This window comes from Mastacembelus armatus, chromosome 4 (genome assembly GCF_900324485.2).
Source record: "Mastacembelus armatus chromosome 4, fMasArm1.2, whole genome shotgun sequence".
NCBI classification, from domain to species: Eukaryota; Metazoa; Chordata; class Actinopteri; order Synbranchiformes; family Mastacembelidae; genus Mastacembelus; species Mastacembelus armatus.
Window position 1 is genome coordinate 24,982,972 of NC_046636.1, and position 20,986 is coordinate 25,003,957.

The following is a 20,986-nucleotide window of genomic DNA, read 5'->3' on the forward strand; positions in this document are numbered from 1 at the left end:
CCAAAACAACGAGCTAAAAGAGGATAAAATAGTCGGCATAGTTCGGGGGGAGTAAGTCTTTGGGCTCATCACTACAAGCAGCTCCTTTCACATTATACCGTACATTTGACCCATTGTTATTGTAAAAACGTGATAAGTTCAGCTTTAATTTAATTTATGTTTTTCAACTAAGCATCATTTTCTCTCTCTATTCACTTCAGAGGGGGATCAATAGCAAAGAATTTGAGTCTAGCAGGTTTTTCCTTTCTCCTGTCAGAGTCACTCTTGTAATGTTCAGCTGTGCTGTACGGCTCATATATTTACACACACTTATTCCTGTTCAGCAGCTCTACGCCTGTGATGTTGAAAGAAAACAAAAATTAGCACACTCTCCCACTATAATTTTCCACCACTCTTTCACACCCCACACCCTCTGCTTGTAGGCATTCACAGTGAGGGCCCAGCTGTGTGCTCACTCCCGATCAAGTGATACTTTATTATTTTCTCTGTTTTCTGGGGAGGCAGGAAAGCTGGGATGACTGGCGCAGCAGCAGCAGCAATGCCAAGTCAAACAGCGGGGTTTATTTGTGGACAAGTGTAGGGAGAGCTGAGGCGACACCCACCCTCCCCCGATTCAACTAGAGACTCTTATTAAGAGGCAGGAGGCTGTGTGGACTGGAGGGCTGTGTACAGTGTGTGTGTGTGTGTGTGTGTCTATAGGTCTGGTTTCACTGAAGCAAAAAACATAAGCAGAGAATAGTAAGCTGTGGAAAGAAGACAGTAGTGGAGGTGGAGAAAAACAAAACTTTAGTCAGTGGAAAGAAGAATGAGAAAAAAAAAAAAGAAGTGGATTTTGACATACCAAGCTACTAAGCAATCATTAGACCCTCACCCCCTGCCTCTGAGAGGAAATAAGACAGGACGGAAGGAAGAAGGAGGGTGGGGTGGGAGGGAACAGGAGACTTTGGGTGGAAGCTGGGAGCAGCAGGTCTCTGCCACTGGGATTGTCCTTCTGGTAATCCCTGGATTTCCTACACTGAGACAGGAGGTAGACCAGGCACGGCGAATGACTTAGTGAGACAACCAGAGGATAAGAGAAGGAAGTGAAAAGAGAAGGACAGATAGAAACAAAGAAGAAAGAGTTTTTGCGCTGTCTGAAACAGAAAACATCTGAAATTTCTTCTTTTGTTTTTGGCAAACTGTGACTAGGCAGGTGTTGTTCAAAGAGGAATGTGATGTGTATAATTGCCATGTGTGCTTACGGTTGGTGTGTTTGGATCATGGATATTAACATGGGTAAAAGTTCATAAGGAGCTAAGGCTCTGGCTTTCTGTAGCTCATGCCAGATGTAATGAGTTGAAAGGGATGTTTACCTTCAAACGAGCAAATGTAGAGAAAGATGCCGGAGGAATGTAAAACTATCTGAGCGATGCCTGGATACCAGAGGCCTCGTTTGAAGCACATTTATTCTTGAACGTTGCCTTTAAAGCCCTGACAGGTTAGAGTCCCGTGAAGTGAAGAGACTGAAAAAACAAGTCTTGAAGACGTTGTTGATAAAACAGTATCAGACAGCAGTGAAGCTATCATGTGAGACTGTCCAGACGACTTTGATGTGGACCAGGGAGACACCATCTTTCCACCCTAATGTTTTCAAGGTGCTTTTCAGAGTTAGTGGGGCCTAAAAGACCTGACAGCAGCAGGCTTTTAAGATACCCCCACTACTGCTATGTGCACATTCAAGCATGAAACCATACTGAGATAGTACAGATTCAAGACTGAACGGACTCTAGTTATGACTTTCTAGGAAGACAGAAGTAATATTTAAGTGAAACATCCATAAAGGAGCATAGAGGATTAAGCTGACACTGACGGAGAAATACAACAAGATAAAAGGTGAGTAGTGCACAACCTAAGTAAAGATAAGACATAGATTTCAATACTAACCCAGGCCTAGCTCCCTCCACAAATAATTACACCCATAATCTTCATTTAGACCCACCCAGTCGGTAGAAATGCCCCTGCTCTGTGGAGAACAGGGATGAGATATCCCTCGTTTTTTCCTATTCTTGGGTTGCCCTGGATGTTATTTCAACTCCCTGCCTCCTTTCCTTCAGTCACCCCAGGGTGCTGTGAACTCAATCCCCTCTTGCGTAGGAGCCCACTGGGGAAGCTGGCTCGGCCCAGAGGAACCCAGCAGTGCATGTCCTGGGTCAGAGGTCTAGCTCTTCTCTTTCTCAGGCCATGAAACACAAGCGGTTCTCAGCAAGTCGAGAGCGGTGAAGGGGAACACTCCACTTAGAAACTGTTTGGACTGTTTGGACTGAATGACCAGTGATGGGGACAAGGAGCAAATGATGAAATGTAATCCTAGATGGATTCTCTGTGTTTAAAAGTGCAACAAAGTTGAATTAATGATTTACACTGAACAGAAACTCTACCACTATTACACATCAAAGTCTGTTTCCATTAGTTTGGGAGTACTATACATGTGGGACCTGGATAAAATCTGATAAATTTCAAATAAAGTGATGTGAGTTTAATCAGCTTACTGTTGGTTTGGGGAAAAAATCTAGTGGTGTCGGGTTGGAAAGAAGTTTCATTTCACCTGCCTGGTTAATTCCTGTGCCAGCTCTTGACCCCTGTGCTTTACACCACCTACTCCAAACTCTCACCAAGCAAACAGAGAAGACCCACCTCCATCTGTACAACACATGTTCCTCATAGAAAACAAGGTTTTATTTGTCTTGTACCATTCTATCACACTCTTATTCAGTCCTCTATTTTCCTCCTGCCCTTGGTTCTCTGTCAGTTTGCAGGAAGACTGGAACAGTGTCTCATTGTTTCACTACAGAAATTAAAGAAAAATACAGCGGTGGCCTTGGGGAAAGTATACACATGACACTGGATTGCAAAAATGATTGAAGCGGAAAAAGAACGGGCATGTGACAGTGTTTTTATTTTAACTGTGTTAACTGCTGTCGCTGTTGATGCCTGCGTTTTGATTTCTTTTGCAGACATCAAGCTGTCGTGTTGTTTTGCCGGAGTTCGATGTTTGTCCTCCACACTTTTGACATGTTCTGTTGGATTTGCAGCCCTTTAGTTTTATCCTTCACTCACATTCTCAGATTTAAGAAGGTCTGACAGGGGAGTGAAGTAGTCGACAAGTTCCAGCACCTCGTCATTGACACCTACTCATTACATGACTCAGACTGTGCAAAAGTTTTCGGCAGGAAAAATACACAGGGGATACTTTTAATATAAATGACATAAACAGTTTTTCATTTATCAATCAACTTCATACAAAGTGCAGTGAAGGGAATCAAACCTAAACCTAATCAGTATTTGCAGCACTTTGCCCTTAAACCAGCAGCAGTTCTCTCTGGTTTGACCTGACACAGTTTCTCCTGGTACTTTGCAGCTTCTTGGAGAAGCTGCTGCAGTTCTTCTGTAGATTGAGCCTGTCCCAGTGTTTCTGTCTCCTCATATGATCCCAGACTGACTCCACACTGCCCAGATCAGGGCTTTATGGGGGTCGGACCATCTGCTGCAGGACTCCTGGTTCTTCTTACCTCTGAGAATAGTTCTTCATGAACTCTAGTGGGTTCTTTATGGACTTGTTGTCCTGAACAATGAACCTGGGAAACACCTGAGAATCTTAAACTTCATAAGTGCCTAAAGCATCCGCACAGCACTGTATAAACCTTCAAACAAGCTAAAAGTACTGCTAGCTAACAGCCAGGATGGTCTTGGACTTCAAGGTCAGTCGCTGTAACGCACAGACATGTTGATATTTTCACTCTGAAACATGAAAGACCGCTCTGATTTTTTTCATATTGCTCCTGCCCAGCCCCTTCTGTTTTCTTTCCAGTGCTTGCTAATGAATTTTTGGAGTACTGCACTCAGATCACAGGTTCCCAGACAATGTGTGTGCTCTGCTCCTTCCAACATTGCTCTTATAAATTTTTTATTTAATTACAATAAGAGTTTCTCACGCATGTATTAAATGAGAGGAGGGAACAAAATGAGAGAAGAGAGACCTGCAGCAGTAAAGTATGTGGTGATCAGAGTTAATGTTAGTAACTTTGAATAGAGCCAGTCTGTCAGCGAGAGGGGTCCACTTCAGTATGAGAACACCCACACTCTTAGTTAATACATGCACGCACGCACACACACACACACACACACACACACACACACACACACACACACACACACACACCACAGGGAATGTTTGCATTTTTCCTCTCTCCCTTTCTTTCTTCCTCTCTGCCTCTCCTGCGGTGATTGACGTGTTCTCTCATTCAGCCCAGCACAAACCGAGGCACCATGGTTACAGCCGCAGAGATCTTCCTTTCCCCAGAGATCGACAATATTTAAATAACAGCTCCCTTAACAACACAACCAACCACACACACACACGCACACACACACACACACCCTCCCTTATACCCTGCATCCTCTAATGCATTCACCCAACCATGTATCGGTCACTTGAGTGAAACTACTGAAGCTGGCCCCATTACAAACAGGCTGACAGGTGTGTGTGCTCTGCCAGCTCCGGCCTTGCACTGGTGTTTCTCTTGGAGAAACTATCGAGACATGGCACAGCTCCCTGTGGGTCAAGGCCTCAGGAAAGCGACAACTTATTGGCTCAGAATCAGCATCTGCACAAGATGAATTAGCTACTGTAGCTGCATAGCTAGTCAGCCAGGTATTAGCCTGTCTAGGCCTGGCATCACCTGGAGATTAAACCAATAAAAGAATCTCATGTGAGATGGAAATAGAAACTGAAATAATGTATCATGATTATTATGCATCGTCTATCATGCATCATTAGTAAGTCAGCAGGGGGACGTCTGGGTTTGGGAAGTCTGGTGATGAGATGTGCAGAGAAAAGAACAAGTCATTAGAGGTAATGTAGTCATTTTTTCAGGACTGAAGTAATCACAGGTTTGACCATGACCCATTCTTGGTGCAGAGACTGTGGTGTGGTGAGCATAGCAAAAAATACGCAGGATGAAACATTTCAAAAAGAGTGAATAAGTTCAGACTAAGTTGTTGGTTGTATAGTGGGAGGAAGGGCTTGGGTTCTGGTGCTGGCACACATGAAACTGGGTAAATGAGAGGGTTAAATTGGTTAGTGAGAGGTTATACACATTGTTTGCTCACCTGTTGTCTCTTTGAGTTATGGAAAGAAATCACACTAAAGATAAAAAGCTCACAAGACTGGTTAGCAAACACAATGGCCTCAGTGAGAGGGAGAGGGAGTCACAAGGTTGAGCTTAGAGCTTGGATGTGATTATCCCAGCATAAAATACAGGTCGCCTGGAGTTTAAACATTCAATATGCACCATATAGGCATTTATGATTTAGAAAACATAACTTAATTGTGTGAATTATGACCCAGATTTCTGACATGCACCTCAACCAGTGCTGCAGCTGTACTGGTCTTAAGCTGCTTCACAAATCATCTTGGATGTTGACGTTCTCCCTGCACTATTTTCTGAAGCACTCATCAGGTTTCTTGGTAATTAGGATAATAGGCATGGCTCAGTTTGATGTGGCACGAAGACATGATGAGCTGAGTCACTTGTTCTCATCAAGTCAGTGGAAATGCTCTCACTGGGTGCAATGTAGAACTGTGTGAAATCTGCTGCACTTCAACACAGAAGGAAAAAAAACACATTTGCTCCTTCAAACACACCATTGGTTTCTGTAAGAGAGCTTAATAGTGATTGACAACTTGGTCCCAGTTGACAGGCCAGTCAGAGGTGGCGTGGGATTGTGTAGGGCGGGAGCAGGGAGGTTAACTCCTGCTGTAGAGGACAGCTGTGGAGTGGTTGGGCTGGCTCATGCCTGCATGCTATAAATTTTCTCTAAAGAGGGTTTACTTTTATTTTTAATGGGTGCTGTAAATTTACAGCAACCTAGTCGTGGTGCAGGAGAAAGAAGGGTTATTTTGAAATGCTCCCTCTCTGTCTTTCTGGATTCTGGCCATGATTTTGTGGTCTGCTTCTACCTATATTCAGCCTGTATGTAAAGTGTATGAATGTATCCTGAAAAGTAATGAAAACATTGCAAAAGAGCATATATGTTTTTCTGAAACACAGCATAATGGCTCAATTGTATATTAATGTTACATGATATTTGTAAAAAATGAGCACTGACAAAATTCTCCCACTTAATGGCAAATCGCTCCCAAAGAGAAATCAGAAAGTATGTGAACAAAGAAAATATCAGCACCCCCTCTTGTCTTTCTGTCCCCCTCTCTCCCTGTAGGTGCTCTTTGCTCTGAACCAAACACTGTTGCAGCATGAGGGCGTTCGAGCAGGCAGCCTGCAGGGATCCTACACCACAGAGGACCTCATTACACACTACAACTGTGGTGACCTCAGCTCCATCATCTTTAACCATGACACCTCACAGGTTGGTCTCATCTAGATCATCTAACTTACAAAGATGATGCTAAAATAACAAATGCAGTTGTTATTTACAGTTTTGCCAGCTGAACCTCTGAACTTGTTATGTCTGCCCGCTATAACACAAGGTAGTATGTGGATCTTCATCATAGTCGTGCAGATTTTTTTAAAGTTTCTACAATTAAAGAATAATTTAAAAACTTCCAAGCTACATATTTACCAAGCGTTACCCAAAAATATGACATTTTCCCACTTACAAAGTTTTAAATGGTCCAGTGACAGACGACTGGAAAGATCTTCTTGTCTTGCTCCTCCCAACAATCGGTTTCTTCTGAATTTATGAAGTAATAGACGTAAAGTACAAAGAGTAATCCACAAATGTAACTTTCTGTAACATTGTCAGACTCAAAGTATTGTCTTGTTTTACCACACATTCTCCTTTCTTATGATAACCTGACGCATACATCACCCACAATGCAACGCAACTAATTCAGCCTCAGCTACATTCAGATCCAAACAACGGTGACTAAAGTGACATCACTTTAAGGAATTTATCACATTTGACACAAAGCTAACTACAATGTTTTTCACAGTAGTAATCGTGACACCTGTACTTTGATGGTCAAACTGATGTGTTCCCCTCTGAAATGTTACTATTAGGATCAGGCCACAGCAGACCAGCTGCATCAAAAACGAGTGGCTGTTTTATGACAGGTGATATTTATAGACAGCTGGGAAACCTCACAATCTTAATAACTAGTGCCTTTTTTCAACTAAAGTCCAAAGTATACTAGCATAGTACTACATGTTATTTCTGCGTAGTACTGTATGGTACATGCTAATAAAATCTGATTATTTCATTTCAGTGGACTAAAACTTTAAAAGAGGGTGATTCATCCTCTGTCCAGGATGTGTGGGGGTGATGCACCCTCAGCTTACTGTGCAGACAGACTTTCATCATTAAGCTGTACCATATATAAACATTTGCTGTTGCTGTCAGGTAGAAGAGTGAAGCTGGTTCTTGACACTGTCTTTTTGACCAGTACTAGTTATTCAAGTCATAAAACACGACAAAAATCTCTGCACCTATTTAAAAAGGCATTTTCTGATTTATTATGTTGCCTATTATCATTTTTCACAGTTTTAGGCCAACAAAGTGTACAGTTTTAATCTTGCCTCTTTTGAATTATTTTTATATTGTTTAGTTTTGTTGGACAAAAGATCAGCCAAGATACGATTCAACATTCACACAAAATGACAGCTGCTTTCAGCTTCATTCCAAAAACATCTGTAGCGGTGTTCAAATACCCAAATCTGTCAGACCCTTGATGTGATTTGGCAACTCTCTCACAGCCACATCTCTGCCATTAGGTTATCATCACCTCAAACGTTTAGGCACAAAACTGCACATTGCTGTATTAATCCATCTCAAGTTACTTGATAGTTTGACACTGTAGTAGTGCTGGACTCAGCTGTAAATACACCATCTGACCTCCTGCAACTTTGTGTTTCCTAACATAGCCTCTGCTGCCTCAGTGACAGCCTCCTCATCAGTCTTCACACCCACGTCTGCTAGCTGTCAAAAGGCCATTCAATATATAGAACACGTACATATGCTGCCCAGACACCACATGTATTTGCACCCTTCAATGCAGATTTCCTTGAAAGTTCTCCTCATAAATCAGTTGTGGTGTGTCAACCTCCCTCGCTGATCCTTCAGTCCCATTAAACCCAACACACCATGTAACCTCAACTCACCGCTCAACAGCAAATATTCTGCATCATTTACACCAGAAACACACAAAGTAAGAGACAGTGTTTGCAATCTACTGCTCAAACACTTCAGACACAAACTCATATTGTCTCTGACGTTACAAAAGACACATTTCCCTTTTATCTTTTTCTCCCTCTGCCTCTCACTGACTGTGGTTCTTTTCTCCAGGAGTCATGGGGAGCTTGTTAGTCACAGTTTCACCTGCAGTTGTGGCCACATTTGTCTCCTGCATGAATGTATTAAATCATACCAATTCACCCCTGCCCCTCATGTCATAATAATGTGTACTAATACTCCCCAGCACATGATAGAGCAACGTGTGTGTGTGTGTGGTTTTTGATAGATAGGACCAAATCCAGAGGGCTCAACACCCCCGACACTCTCCTCGCTCAACATCCATCATATTAGAAAAAGGTTGGTGATGGGCTCCAGAGCACAGGAGAGCAAAATAGTGCAGGACACACTGATGCTCAACTGGTCCTAAATCCATCAGGGACACAAAGTCAGAGTGAGACAAAAAAGAAATACTAGAGTTAGGAAAGGTCAGTAATTTCAAGTTTTAAAAAAAAAGTTAAATTGAGCTGATCTGACATGGTCAAGAAGTAAAGTCAAATTTAGGTGAAATTTAATCTAGATACCATATTATTTTGATGGTTGCAGAGTAATTGACTGTGTCCCCTCAGTTATTTCTCACATTATGTGGTGATATTTCTATAGTTTGATGCTAAGGGAACAGGAAGGATATGGATGAGAAGCAGAGTAAAATAAAAGAAGAAGACATTAAAAATAAAAGAAAGAGACGTATGGAACAAAGCAAAAAGCAAACAGAAATGAAAAAGACAAGAAATGACAGTATAAGAAGAGAGTTCAGAAGAGAGAAAAAACAACATTCAAGAGCCAAATCCGAGAGAAAAAGAAAGAAAAGGATAAGTTGCTGGTGGGACAGTGAGTGGAGAGTGGTACCAGTAGTGAGGAAGGGAGAAAATAACTTGCTGTCACTCCACATTTCCTGTGCAGGTTTGGATACAGAGCAGCTAATGGCCTTTCCTGTGATAACTTATCTGCATCTACTGCTACACTCCCACCTTGACCCCTTTCTGACCGAACACTTTTTTCTCTCATCATGAAACACTTACACTGTGCCCCCACATCAGCGCGATGATGAAGCACTCCTTCCTCACCTCCTTCTCTGTAACTTATTCCCACATATTCATCCAACTATGCTTCATTTCACTTATGAATCATGAAGTCCTGTCAATCTGGATAAAGCTGAATGATTCACTTTGAAAAAACACAAAGAGAAAACACCAGTCTACAGACATCTTTGTGAATGTAGCTTTCTTTTCCAACTCAGTGAATAATATGGCTTGCATCATGCAAAGTATTTGGAAAAGATCGGGTCTTGAAATTAACAACCACTAACCAGCCAAATGACTTATTTTCTCACTTTACTGACTTAAATTTAAAATTGTGAACCTGAACTGGTTGAGTGTTTGAAAAAACTGAAAGAAATCAAAGTGGTATCAAAAATGGTATCACCCCAAACTTTGTATGTTATTTACAGTCAAGAAATGCTATTTATTATTTTTGGTTCATGACCAAATAAACTTAACTTAAAGCTTCATTTTAAAAGGAGAATCGGGGGAATCTATCTTATGTTTGCAACATCTTTCTGGGCAAAATGTCACTTACACTGGCATTAATGTACATCACTGATTTAGCTTGAAGCGTGTTAACGTTGTTAGAATCACTCAGGACAGTTAAGAAAATGCTAATGAATCACAGACATGTTTTTTTTATGCTATAAATTGACTTCTACCTTGTCAAAACATCACCCACAATGCAACTTGGTTGGCCGTTGACAGTTTCTAGTTGCGGTTTTTGCAGCCTCAAGGAGCTAGTCTAAGCAGAGACAATGAGTGGGCTACAGACATTTGGTGAGCTCACGTCCCCAGGGCTGGGGTTATTAGGTTGTTGAGAAAATGAAAGGGATAAATATTAGAAGTTTTCAACTCGTGTGTGAAACAGTCTGTAAGAACAGCAGTGGAGGGAGTGAAAGAAAATGTTATAGACAGATTTTGGCTGGATGCTGGAGTTCAGCACCTTGGGCACATGTGGTACAATAAATCGCCCCATGTATTCAGTATTTAGACATCACACACTGACACACACACACACACACACACACACACTGATTTATGCTCCATTTGTTTCCATTCTACTGTTGTGTCAACACAGTTTTACACAGTCACTGCATGTATGCAAGTGTGTGTTCTTGTCACACTTAAATTGGGTTCCAGTTTAAACACATGTGCATTTGTGCAATCAAACACACACAGAGACATAGTGCAGCACAAAACCCGAATGTTTCTTTAGTCCCTCCATCACTTCATTCTTTGCAGTTCAGTAAGCAATGCTGGCGGCTGGGTAGATGCCAGGTGGTACTAGAAACAGTTCCAGTGAAGGAAGGTGACAGAGTCGAGACAGATATCCCACACAGGTGAACTATATATGGCTTAACAAGCCACATGTCCAGTGGAGGAAAAGTCAAAAGTACGAATTACATAAAAAAGTATTTCTGTTCCACAATAGCACAAACAGTCCTCGTTAAGAAGATATGGTTTTATTACTGCCAATAAACAGCATGCCAAAATTAAGAAAGGGGAAACGTCGTATTTTACTGCACTCATTTTAATAGAAAGAGCCTAAAAACTCTACAATGCTACCCTGACAGAAGGTGAATAAGCTAAAGACAGAGGGGTGTGGGTTTATGTATTTCTGACCTGGGCAGCTAAGACCCTGAAGGCAAATCCCGACTACTTCAACAACCTGCTGAATTATCTTGGCTGAAAAGAGTGGAAGTGAGAGAGCGTCCTCCCTCAGTTTCTCCCATTCACTGATGCTTCCTCATTTAAAACTCAGGCGTCAGAGCCAAACCTTGAAATGGTCACTTTCTGTCAAGCTGTCACATCACAAACACTCCTGGTTGCCAGGTCTCACACTCACATGGGCACAGAAACTTGCCACTTTGTCACCAACGCCCCCATTCAGTCCTCTGCTTTCTTTCCATGTCAGTTTTCTTTAATCGCTTTTTTTCATTTGATGTATGCATTGAATGATTCACAAACCTCTTGACCTGCTATGGATTTTTACCATAAAGGGTTTTAAATTATAATTTTCTATCTTTTTTTCTTCTCTCAGCTTCCTCACTTCATCAACAGCTCCCTGCCAGCACATGACCGCACGACAGCCCAGCAGATTGACAGCTACTTCCGCCAGGAGCTCATCTATAAACGCAATGAGCGAATGGCTCGCCGAGTGTCTGCCCTGCTGCAGAGAAATCCCAACCAGACTTATTTCTTTGCATTTGGTGCAGGTAAGGGAGTCTCAAATGCTGCATGTCTGACATTTGATCTGCTGGTTATTGGGCGCTTTTCTAAACTGCAGGCCAAACCATATGAGAATCAAGCATCCCAGCAATTCTAAGGACCAAATCTCCATTTTACATGAACTGAGGTCTTTCCAAATACACTCTGATTGGAGCTGAGAGTGTGTGTTTGCATGTAATTGTAAAGTGAAAGAGAGATCAGGTTTGCTTTGGTCTGGAACAGTGTTTCTGTCAGCACTAATGTGTGTATGGTGAACAATTTGCTCTCTTTTTGTGTTTGAAAGCAAAACTGGAGAAAAAGCAGGAGAATAACAGTGTACAATGGCTCCCAGATTGCTGGCATGAAAACTGTGTGTTTTCACACACACACGCACGCACGCACGCACGCACGCACACACGCACGCACACACACACACACACACACACACACACACACAGAAGTCTCCATTACAGCCAGCTCCCACCTCAGAAATGAAGAAACCATGAGTTGTTTGTTTCAATTAGCATTCCTGGCTAATGCTGCTAATGTTTCCTAAATGGTGTAGTGTGTCCTTAGGGAAGTGTGTGTACGCGTGTGTGTGTGTGTATGCGTGTGTGTGCATCAACATACGCACACATAGTGTGTTTTCCCTCAAACACAGGTGGTGGGTGTGTGTCTATTTACTGTACGACTGTGTGTCTGGCATTGTGAGTCTGAAACTTGGTACCACCTCTATGGTGAGTGTGTGAGTGCACGCAGTGTGTCTTTGGTGTATGATTAATGCTGAATGCCTGGTTCCTTCCTTTTTTTTCCTCTGTCTGCCCTTTGTACTGTCCAAATAGTACCACAGTAGTACATCTAGTTACTACATGTGAGTGTCCTTGCACGTGCACGGACTGAACACTAACACTGCACACTGTTATGACTGAAGAAGCAATGAATTTGTGCAATAATGTCAGTGACACGTCTCCTGTTATACAGTGATAAGAAACAATGAGGCCTCAGAAAACCAACAAACTCACTCCAACTCCAGGTGCTAACAAGGAGCTGAGGAGTTTGAGTGGAGCAGTAGCAGAACAAAAAAGGAGCTAGAGGATGTTACACTGTTTAAAACAGGATATATTTCCCATAGGACTGACAGCTGGGAGCCTGGGGAATATTCCTTTTAAGATCAATAAGGGGTTACATTTTTGTTCTGTTGTGTTGTATTTGATTATTTGCAGAATGTCATCTAAATGCACTATATACTAATAAGGCTAATAATAAAAAAATGTAATAGTGTTACAGCTGTACTGGTGTGGGAGGTATCAGTTCAAATCAAAGCACAAACAGGAGAAAGTAAACACTAAATTGGATGTGTGAGTTATACAGAATGATTAAATTACTAAATCCCGTGGGAGGAAGACAATGAAAGGAAATGAAAACTCCTACTGGCGCTCACATCTAAAGGTCATTGCTAGCATGCAGCACTTACTGGACAGTTTCTGAATGTGAACATGTCGAACTGTTTAAACATGTAGAAGGACAGTGTTCAGCCAGGAAATCTTGTGTGGATAAATATGTAACTGTGCATGTGGCTGAGTCTCAGACTTTGTCAACTTACATTAAACAGACTACAAAAAGTTCCTTACAAGCATTTAAACTTGGAAGAGGCACTGACATGGTGTGTTCAAAGCCCATCAACATAAATCTGATGCTTTTGATCCTTCACTGCTGACTTCATTATCTTACAAATGTATGTCATTTGGGGAAATTGAACACGGCCTCTGTCACATCTTTAGCCTAATCAGTCAGGCTGTTCTAGTGCAGCCTCATGTTTTCCAGGTTGGTCTCTGTTAAATGTTTGCCCTTCAGTAAAGCAGCTGTGTGTTACTTTCCCCCATGTGCACAACCTGGCCTTGCGTGTTGGGTCACCCACAGGCTACAGCGTTGTGTGAGAGAGAACTGACAGCTAGTGTGAAGTGATAAGAACCATAACAGCTATAGCTTGCTAACACACATGCATACACTTAGATTCATATTTAAACCTGTGCTGATATATGTGCATACTTTATAACTTTCTAAACAGAGAAGTGCTTTCACTCACGCACACACACACACACACACACACACGCACACACACACACGCACACACACACACGCACACACACACACACACACACACACACACACACACACACACACACACACACACACAGTAAGCACACACACACAGTAAGGCCTAGAGCAGATATCAGTCAATGAGAGCCACATGAATGTGCACATGCATGGGCTACATGCTTCATTCAGTTTTCCACTCACAATCTGCATGGAATTAGTGTCCAATTTACAGACACTTGCTGCTAATTATGCAAGTAGTTACTGGGGTTGCCTTCTAGGTTCATTCAAGGAGAATGTCAAAGCTAAAACAAACTTACAAAGTAAAGAATTAAAGAAATACAACATCTCAATGTCACTACACAAACCTCCAAGAACATGGGAAATGTATTTTTTTTAACTAAAAGCAGATCTCTATGCATTCCAGGACTTAAAAATGTTTCTCACCAGCATCCTCCATCATTCCCATAATATGCCCTTTCAAATTTGCACTGTCTCTGCTCTTTAGTCATAGTTAATAACTTCAGCTGGACATTAGTCTCCCACACTTATCATGTCCTCTCTCTCTAGTTTCTATACTCATGTAGAAGCATAGCCATAACAGAGAGGCGCACATCGTGTCTCAGATATCTGTTTGATAAATGATACACAGTACATGTATCCAGATGCACATTGACCAAAAAACCTTAATAAATCAGTCTTAATAAAGACTCTCCCAGGCTCTTATCACAAAACATCCTTGCTCCCATCTTTTATTTCTGTCTTTGCGATGCAGACTCATGTCTTTACAGTTCTGTAACTGTCCCTGCTGGTCCCAGTTTCCCACTGGCCATTAACCAGCCATGAAATTTTATCATCCACTGATGCCTGGACATATTAACACTGCCCTGCACATGATTTTGTCGGACTAGCTCTGGAAGTCGGCTTCCTTTCTGCTTATACTCTGATTACAATCTAACCACAATGCATATTTTAAGTAATGAAGAAAAATAACAGGAGGTGTGAGGGTTAAGATTATCCAGACATATTTTAAAATAAATATATCCTAGGGAGATGGATTACAACCATTTTCAAGCCGAATGTGGGCGTTCAATAATGTGATCACATAAAATTTAAAATCACATTAACATGACGTGTAACTGCAGGCAGTTGGCTCAGAGTATGGCTTATTTGTATGGATTATTAGATGGGATAATCATAACATGAGACTTAAGATGTCCGAGCATTGTTTACTGACTGGCTCATGAACGCTCTAGAACTATGATCCAATGTTTGACTCCTATTTTGTCCATGTTTAGAAGCTGTGGATTTGTCAGGTTGCGTTTCTGCCCCTACAACAGAAATATATTAGCACTTGCCTTTGCCTTCTGTCCTGAACCATGTCCAGAGTGCAGAAGGAAAACAGGACTGTCGGGAAAGAGAAAGGGCAGAGCTCAGGTCAAGGCCCTCTAGAGTTATTGATGTCAGAATCGAATCCATGGGTTTTTTCGCAGGGTAATTAAACTATACGACATGTGTATAAAGTGGTTTAGGCAGGAAATCCATCTCTGCTCAGCTCAGCACCTTACTTCCCAGCCTCCCCCTGTCCTCTCACTGTACACCTACACCTTCCTGTAGTACAAGCACTTTAATGTGCAAAATGAACGCTTAAAACAATTTCTTTCTCTTTTCCTCTGCCCATTTTTCTTCATCATGCACATGTGCATGCACATAAATGTTGTAACAGACATTTGTTATTTTTTCACTTTCACCAACAGGCCATTAATACAAATTACAGAGGTAAAATTGCTACAGCAGGCAGTATATAGGAAACTGACCGAGCAGTGAGTGATTGTCTTCCACTGGAGGCAAATACTTTGAGATACTGATGGTTCACAGCAACAGTTCAGTCAAACTGAGTCTTTCTGTCTCATGTATAACATTGGTATTTCAGTCAGAAAGTCAGGAAATAGCTGAATTTCAAGTTGGTGAATGTAGTGAGCTGACATTGCTGTACAGCTAAAATAGGTCAGAACAACTCCAAGAAATTCTATGGGTATTGTATGAAATCACTACAATTGTAATGTAAAAGACCTTGCATGCCAGTAGTCAATTCTAGCTGTAAGCAACTTTTTTGTCTCATTTCCAGCAGCACCTTATTTCAGTTTGTAGTTTTCTCACTGCTCTCAGCCCTTATTCAAACAGCAGCAGGGAGTGGTTAATAACAAAAACACACTGTACACTACAGCAACAAACAAAAGACAGATGAGTTATTGGAGCTGTTTTTTTTTTTCCTTAGGAGCTGGAACTAAATGGAGACTGGATATCTGACTGTCATGGTCATGTGTTCTGTTAGTAGAAACTCAACCCTAAATGAAAGTAAGAAGACTGAAGACAGCTATTTGCTAATGCGTTAGCCAAAACTCTGTTAACTCTGTTAAATGCAAAGATACTGCCTGCAGCTAGTTCAGCTTACAGACTGAACAGGGAAAACTTTGGGGTTTTTTTTGAAGCGACTTTGATTCTGTTGCTGAAAGAATATTGATCAAACATTTCCATTCAGCTTTTCCATCCTCTTCTCCCCTGTCTCCTCACAGTTTCTCATCCTGTTCCTGTACACCACTGTGGTCACTGCTGTTCACTATTACAATCAGTATTATGTAATGGGGACCAATCATAGGCACCCACTGTAGCACGAGGCCAAGTGAACTCATCACTGTTTCCTCTTGGGCAGAGTGACACAGCAACACCAGATGATAGTAACAGGAAAAGCATGCTGGCAAATACGTCGCACTCGCATTCAGCACTTGTTCTGTTGCTATTGTAAACTGATACAAGCCTCAATGTGCCTTTTTTTTCCTCCACTCATTCAGCAAAATATGCATTCTGTGTCACGCTCTGTCTCAGTCACACACAAAACAAAAAAAGTACATGCAGAGTTGTCATTTGTGCTGAGTAGTGAAGTGCTGCGAGGGTAGGCGGTGTGTTGTTCCAGCGTTATGGTGTGCTTCAGCAGGTTTTCATTTGCCAGTTCTCTGGCTACCACTGCCCGCTCTTATTGAAAACATCCCATGGAATTTCCTGACGCTGCCACAGCCTAGACACCAACTTCACACATGTACACACTTACATGTGTGTTTGTGTATGTTTGCCGCACTAAAATCAACTGATCTGCAGAGATATTTATCGCCAAAAAGAGTAGTCGCTGTCAAAAATACACATGTAGTATTGTTTGTTTTGAAGCTTGAGCCACTTTGGAAGTGTTCGCTGAAAGTGGATTTTTTCTTGCATGTGTTCTGCTGCGTAGGCCCATAATAGCCTATTGTGCCGGCAGAGAGAGAGTCCATGTGTTTTGCAGTCGCTTGTGGTGTTGTGGTGTTGAAGTGATGACTGAGAGAGAGACACAGAGCCTGCCTGGCGTGCATGACACTTTGTCTCTGCAGCTCTTCTTCTCTTAGTGCTTCTCTCAGCCCTTTCCTCATCTGGCTGTCAGTCTCTCTCTCTGGCTGCACCCTTGCTTCCCAGTCTGTCTGCCTGCTTTCTCTCCTATCTGTCCTTTCCATCTGCTGCTGTCTCGTCTGTATTAATCCGGCAGCATGCTTTACTGCTGTTTACCTCAGTCTGTTCCGTTGCTTACCGTCTTCCCCTTTCACCCGGTGCAGGAACATTTCATGAAGTAACAGAAATGTGTTCTTCCTGTGTTGTCTTCAGCAGAGAAGACAGCGAGGCAGAGATAGGAATTATTAGTGCTTGTTTACTCAGTTTGGTACATTTAAATTGATTTTTAACTGGAGTGTGGTTTGGCCAAGAAGCCAGTGTTCTGCAGGGTCACAGAGAAGTAGTTGAGGTAATGCAATGTCTTAAACGATTGAAATCAGTGGTTTTGATGTAATTGTTAAGTCAATTTGAAAAAGCTTATAGGTTATAGAGTAATAAAGCTCTTGAAACAATTCTCTCTTCTTCAGTGTGTGTTTGTGTGTGTGTTTGTGTTGTGATCCAGTATGAGAACGTTTACTGACATGCTTTCCTAAAAGTTCCTGCCCCTTAAAAATATTTTTTAGCAAGTCACAAGATTTGAAATTAAGCTAAAATGAGCTTGAATGAAATATATTCAGTTATTCAGTGCTCTGAATATTTATTGCAGGGTGTTCTGTGCTGCTTTAATGCAAATTTACACCAAATTTATGAAGCATCAGAAACCCTGAAAAAAAATGTCTTTACACAAATAATTTTACTCTACTTCAGCTGCACACATGACATTCCTTTCCTTTCCAGGTAGAGAGGTCTGAATTTTCTTATAAATGCTGTAAGTGTTCAAAGTTGACTTGAGATGTTAGCACCATACCTTTCAACTACTGTAGCAACAGAAACAGCTCTATTGTGGTTGCCATGTAAGGTTATGTTGTCTCGTAAATGTCAAAGAATGTAACTTTGTGAGTTAGCATGAAAATCATGTTAACGCTTAGCTACACTGGTCAAATTCCTCACGCTAATTAAATCAGCATGGCTCATTGGCTTGTTCAAAGATTACACACTTCATTAGCAGCTGAAAGAACGTCTCAAAGCCTATTTAGAGCCAATAAGCTTAATGCAACTTTTAGCTACAGCTTGTCTTTCTCTGCTTTGATCTTTCGAGCCTTAATACCGGTCTACATGGATACTGCAGTACTACGTGGACACAGGAATACAAGTACTTCAGTACGGGATGTGTTTGAAACTGTTACTCATTTTGTGGAGATGCTGAGTTTGTATGTAACTCACAATACTGTATAATACATTCACATATTGCGCAATAGAACGTGAAAAAATATGTTACCTACACTACGTTCTGCTAACAATCCCACAATGCAACACTCCATGATCTATCTGTGGGACTCTATAGGACCTGCAACTTCAACTGAGTGTTAGGTCTCTACCATCGTGTGTGTTCATAAGAAAAGTCTTTCTCTACTTGTAGACCATCTGCTCACTAGACTCCACTTGTCCCAGCAGGAAGCGACCACAGGTCCACAACGGGATCAGCTAAGCCCCCCTCGTGTCTCGATTTATTTGGGCCTTTGGTTCCTCCTCTGCCACTACTTTTTCTTTTTTCCTCTCTGTGCTTTTCTTTTTCCCCTCACCTCAGCCACCGTTTTCTCTTTCTTTCTGCTTACTAGGACAGCTTAACAGACTGCAGTGGCACGCTCATGCAGCCTAAATATTTAAACATGGAGAATCACTTTAAAGCTTCTAACACTGTGCCAACGAGGCCTGAGCCTCCCTCCAGCCTTTTGACATGTACTGTTGTCAGGCCCACCGCGTGCAGCAGTCGGCCTCTGGATCTGATCCCTCCCAGCTCTTGATCTTTGTATTTGACCAGAACGTCAACCAGAACTTGACGTGAATGGCCCAGTCAGCAGCTGTCACTCATAACACCTCAGTGTGGGGCAGGGAGACAGACAGACGTCGTGCCGCATGCAAAGGAAATGAAGTCATTATGGAGATGAGGAATGAGTGAGAGATGTGGGAGGGTGAAGGGAAGACTCCAGATTGTGCTATTCCCTTTCTACAAACCCAGAGCCTGGCTGTTCATGGGTGGAATTTACCATCCTGTTTTTTTTAGATTTACACATTAAATGAAAGCAATGCTCCGTTTTCACTGCAATGGTTCAACTATTTCTCAAGCGCCATGGGTAGTTGTTTCTCTGGCTCTGCTTTGTTAATCCAAAAGCTGCTATGTGATTTATAGAGGAATCCCAACACTGTAAAGCTGTAAATAGAACTGCACAGCAAGGCGCGGGGATGCTGCCCTTATTAAAATCTTTGTTGCATTACTCACATGTTGTTTGAGGAACGAGTGCTAGTGCTACACAGATTAAATAATACAGCATCTGTCTCCTGCAACACATATCCACAAAAAACATTCATAATACCAGTCTACTTTTGCAAGTAGGCAGCCACACCTGTTAGCAGATTATCAGGTGACAAAACGGTTTAATTTAAATTAAATGTGCACATGACATGGTGATGATGGCTGTGGGGGCTGAAGATGCACATCTTGGAGAAAAACTTTGCGTCCTCACAAGTTAAAACTGCAAAAGCTTCCACATTGAGTATATTTGACTCCTGAATTGGTAATATAACCTTTGACCCCAACAAATCAGTACAGTTCAGGGACTTCCAAGCAAAAGCATTAAATCTGTTCTGGATGCTCATTGTTGTTCAACACTTTTCATGTTTTCATCTAGTTTGTCACCAATTTGTCCCATCATCCATTTTTGCCATCATCTCAGTCTGCAGGCATATTTCCAAACAACTCTAAGGAGGAACATGTCCTTTGAATATAAAGTGGCGGGGTGGAATTTTATTTTTCCACTCAGTTCACCAGGTTTCCCTCTTCACTGTATCCTCTCTGATTCTCCCTGTTTTCCCTCATCTTCTCATGCCTCTTTCATCTGTTGTTCAATTGGCTGGGAGGCAACAGCTTGTGTTTGTTTGGACCATAATGTAGCAACAGTACCCAGCATGTGTTCTGGCTGGGCTGGGTGGATGGGGTACGTCAATGCAATCGCTCTGGCTCCCTGAGCACGTGCTCCATCCAACCGCCCTTATCTTCTCCACCCCCAGTCATTCCCTGAGTCCACGATCGGTCCCCTTTTTCCTTCATCCCTTTTTTATTCACTTCATGTACCACTAAATGTCCTATTTATTCCCGGCCTTCTTGTGTTCTCTCTTTTTGTGTTACTGTTTGGGTAATTTTCATATGAGGTGGTCTGCTTGCAAACCATGTGGAATTTATTTAAACCACTAGACTATATCAGTTTATCCATTGTTTACCTAGTGTAATTGCAAACACATTTGTTTGCACAAAAACTGAAAAATATTATAATTTCCTTCCTGTGTTTATTTCTATTTTATTTTTGGACCAGTCCACTATGCCCTAATCTACTGCACGCTGCTGCCAGCTTCTCTGTGCTCCTCAGAGGTTATTTAGAGGGAAGTAGACAGGGAAGACTGGGGAGATGGATGAATAGAGGAAGGAGACAGAAAAGGGGGGGTGTGAGGGAGTACAGACCAATGCAGGGTGCGAGAAAGGAGATGTTGACATACCTGGAGTCAAGCCTGGGTGGCAACAAGAGAGACATGCAGCAACACCTCTGTTTGCAACACACAGTAAAGCATACATACACAGACTTTCATGGAGAGGAAAAATTGACAGACGGTGGGAGACAGACGCAGTGACATCCAAACGACTAAAGATGCTTTAAGAAGACATGATTCAGTCTGGAAAACCAGACAGATAAAGAGATAGACCCGAGACAAGAGGTGGCTAGAGTAAACACAGACAGAGAGAAGGAGAACTGGAGTACATTACTGTAAGTGGAAGTCAG

General features: G+C 41.9%; 1 protein-coding gene across 1 annotated transcript in view; it reads left to right on the top strand.

Annotated features, from left to right (window-relative positions):
- trabd2b (TraB domain containing 2B) overlaps positions 1 to 20,986 on the top strand; it is a 56,375-nt gene that overhangs the window by 28,336 nt on the left and 7,053 nt on the right. Inside the window, exons 3-4 of the mRNA XM_026305573.2 lie at positions 6,259 to 6,405; positions 11,374 to 11,548. Coding sequence (XP_026161358.1) covers positions 6,259 to 6,405; positions 11,374 to 11,548 — 322 coding nt within the window. The remainder of the gene's footprint in view (positions 1 to 6,258; positions 6,406 to 11,373; positions 11,549 to 20,986) is intronic.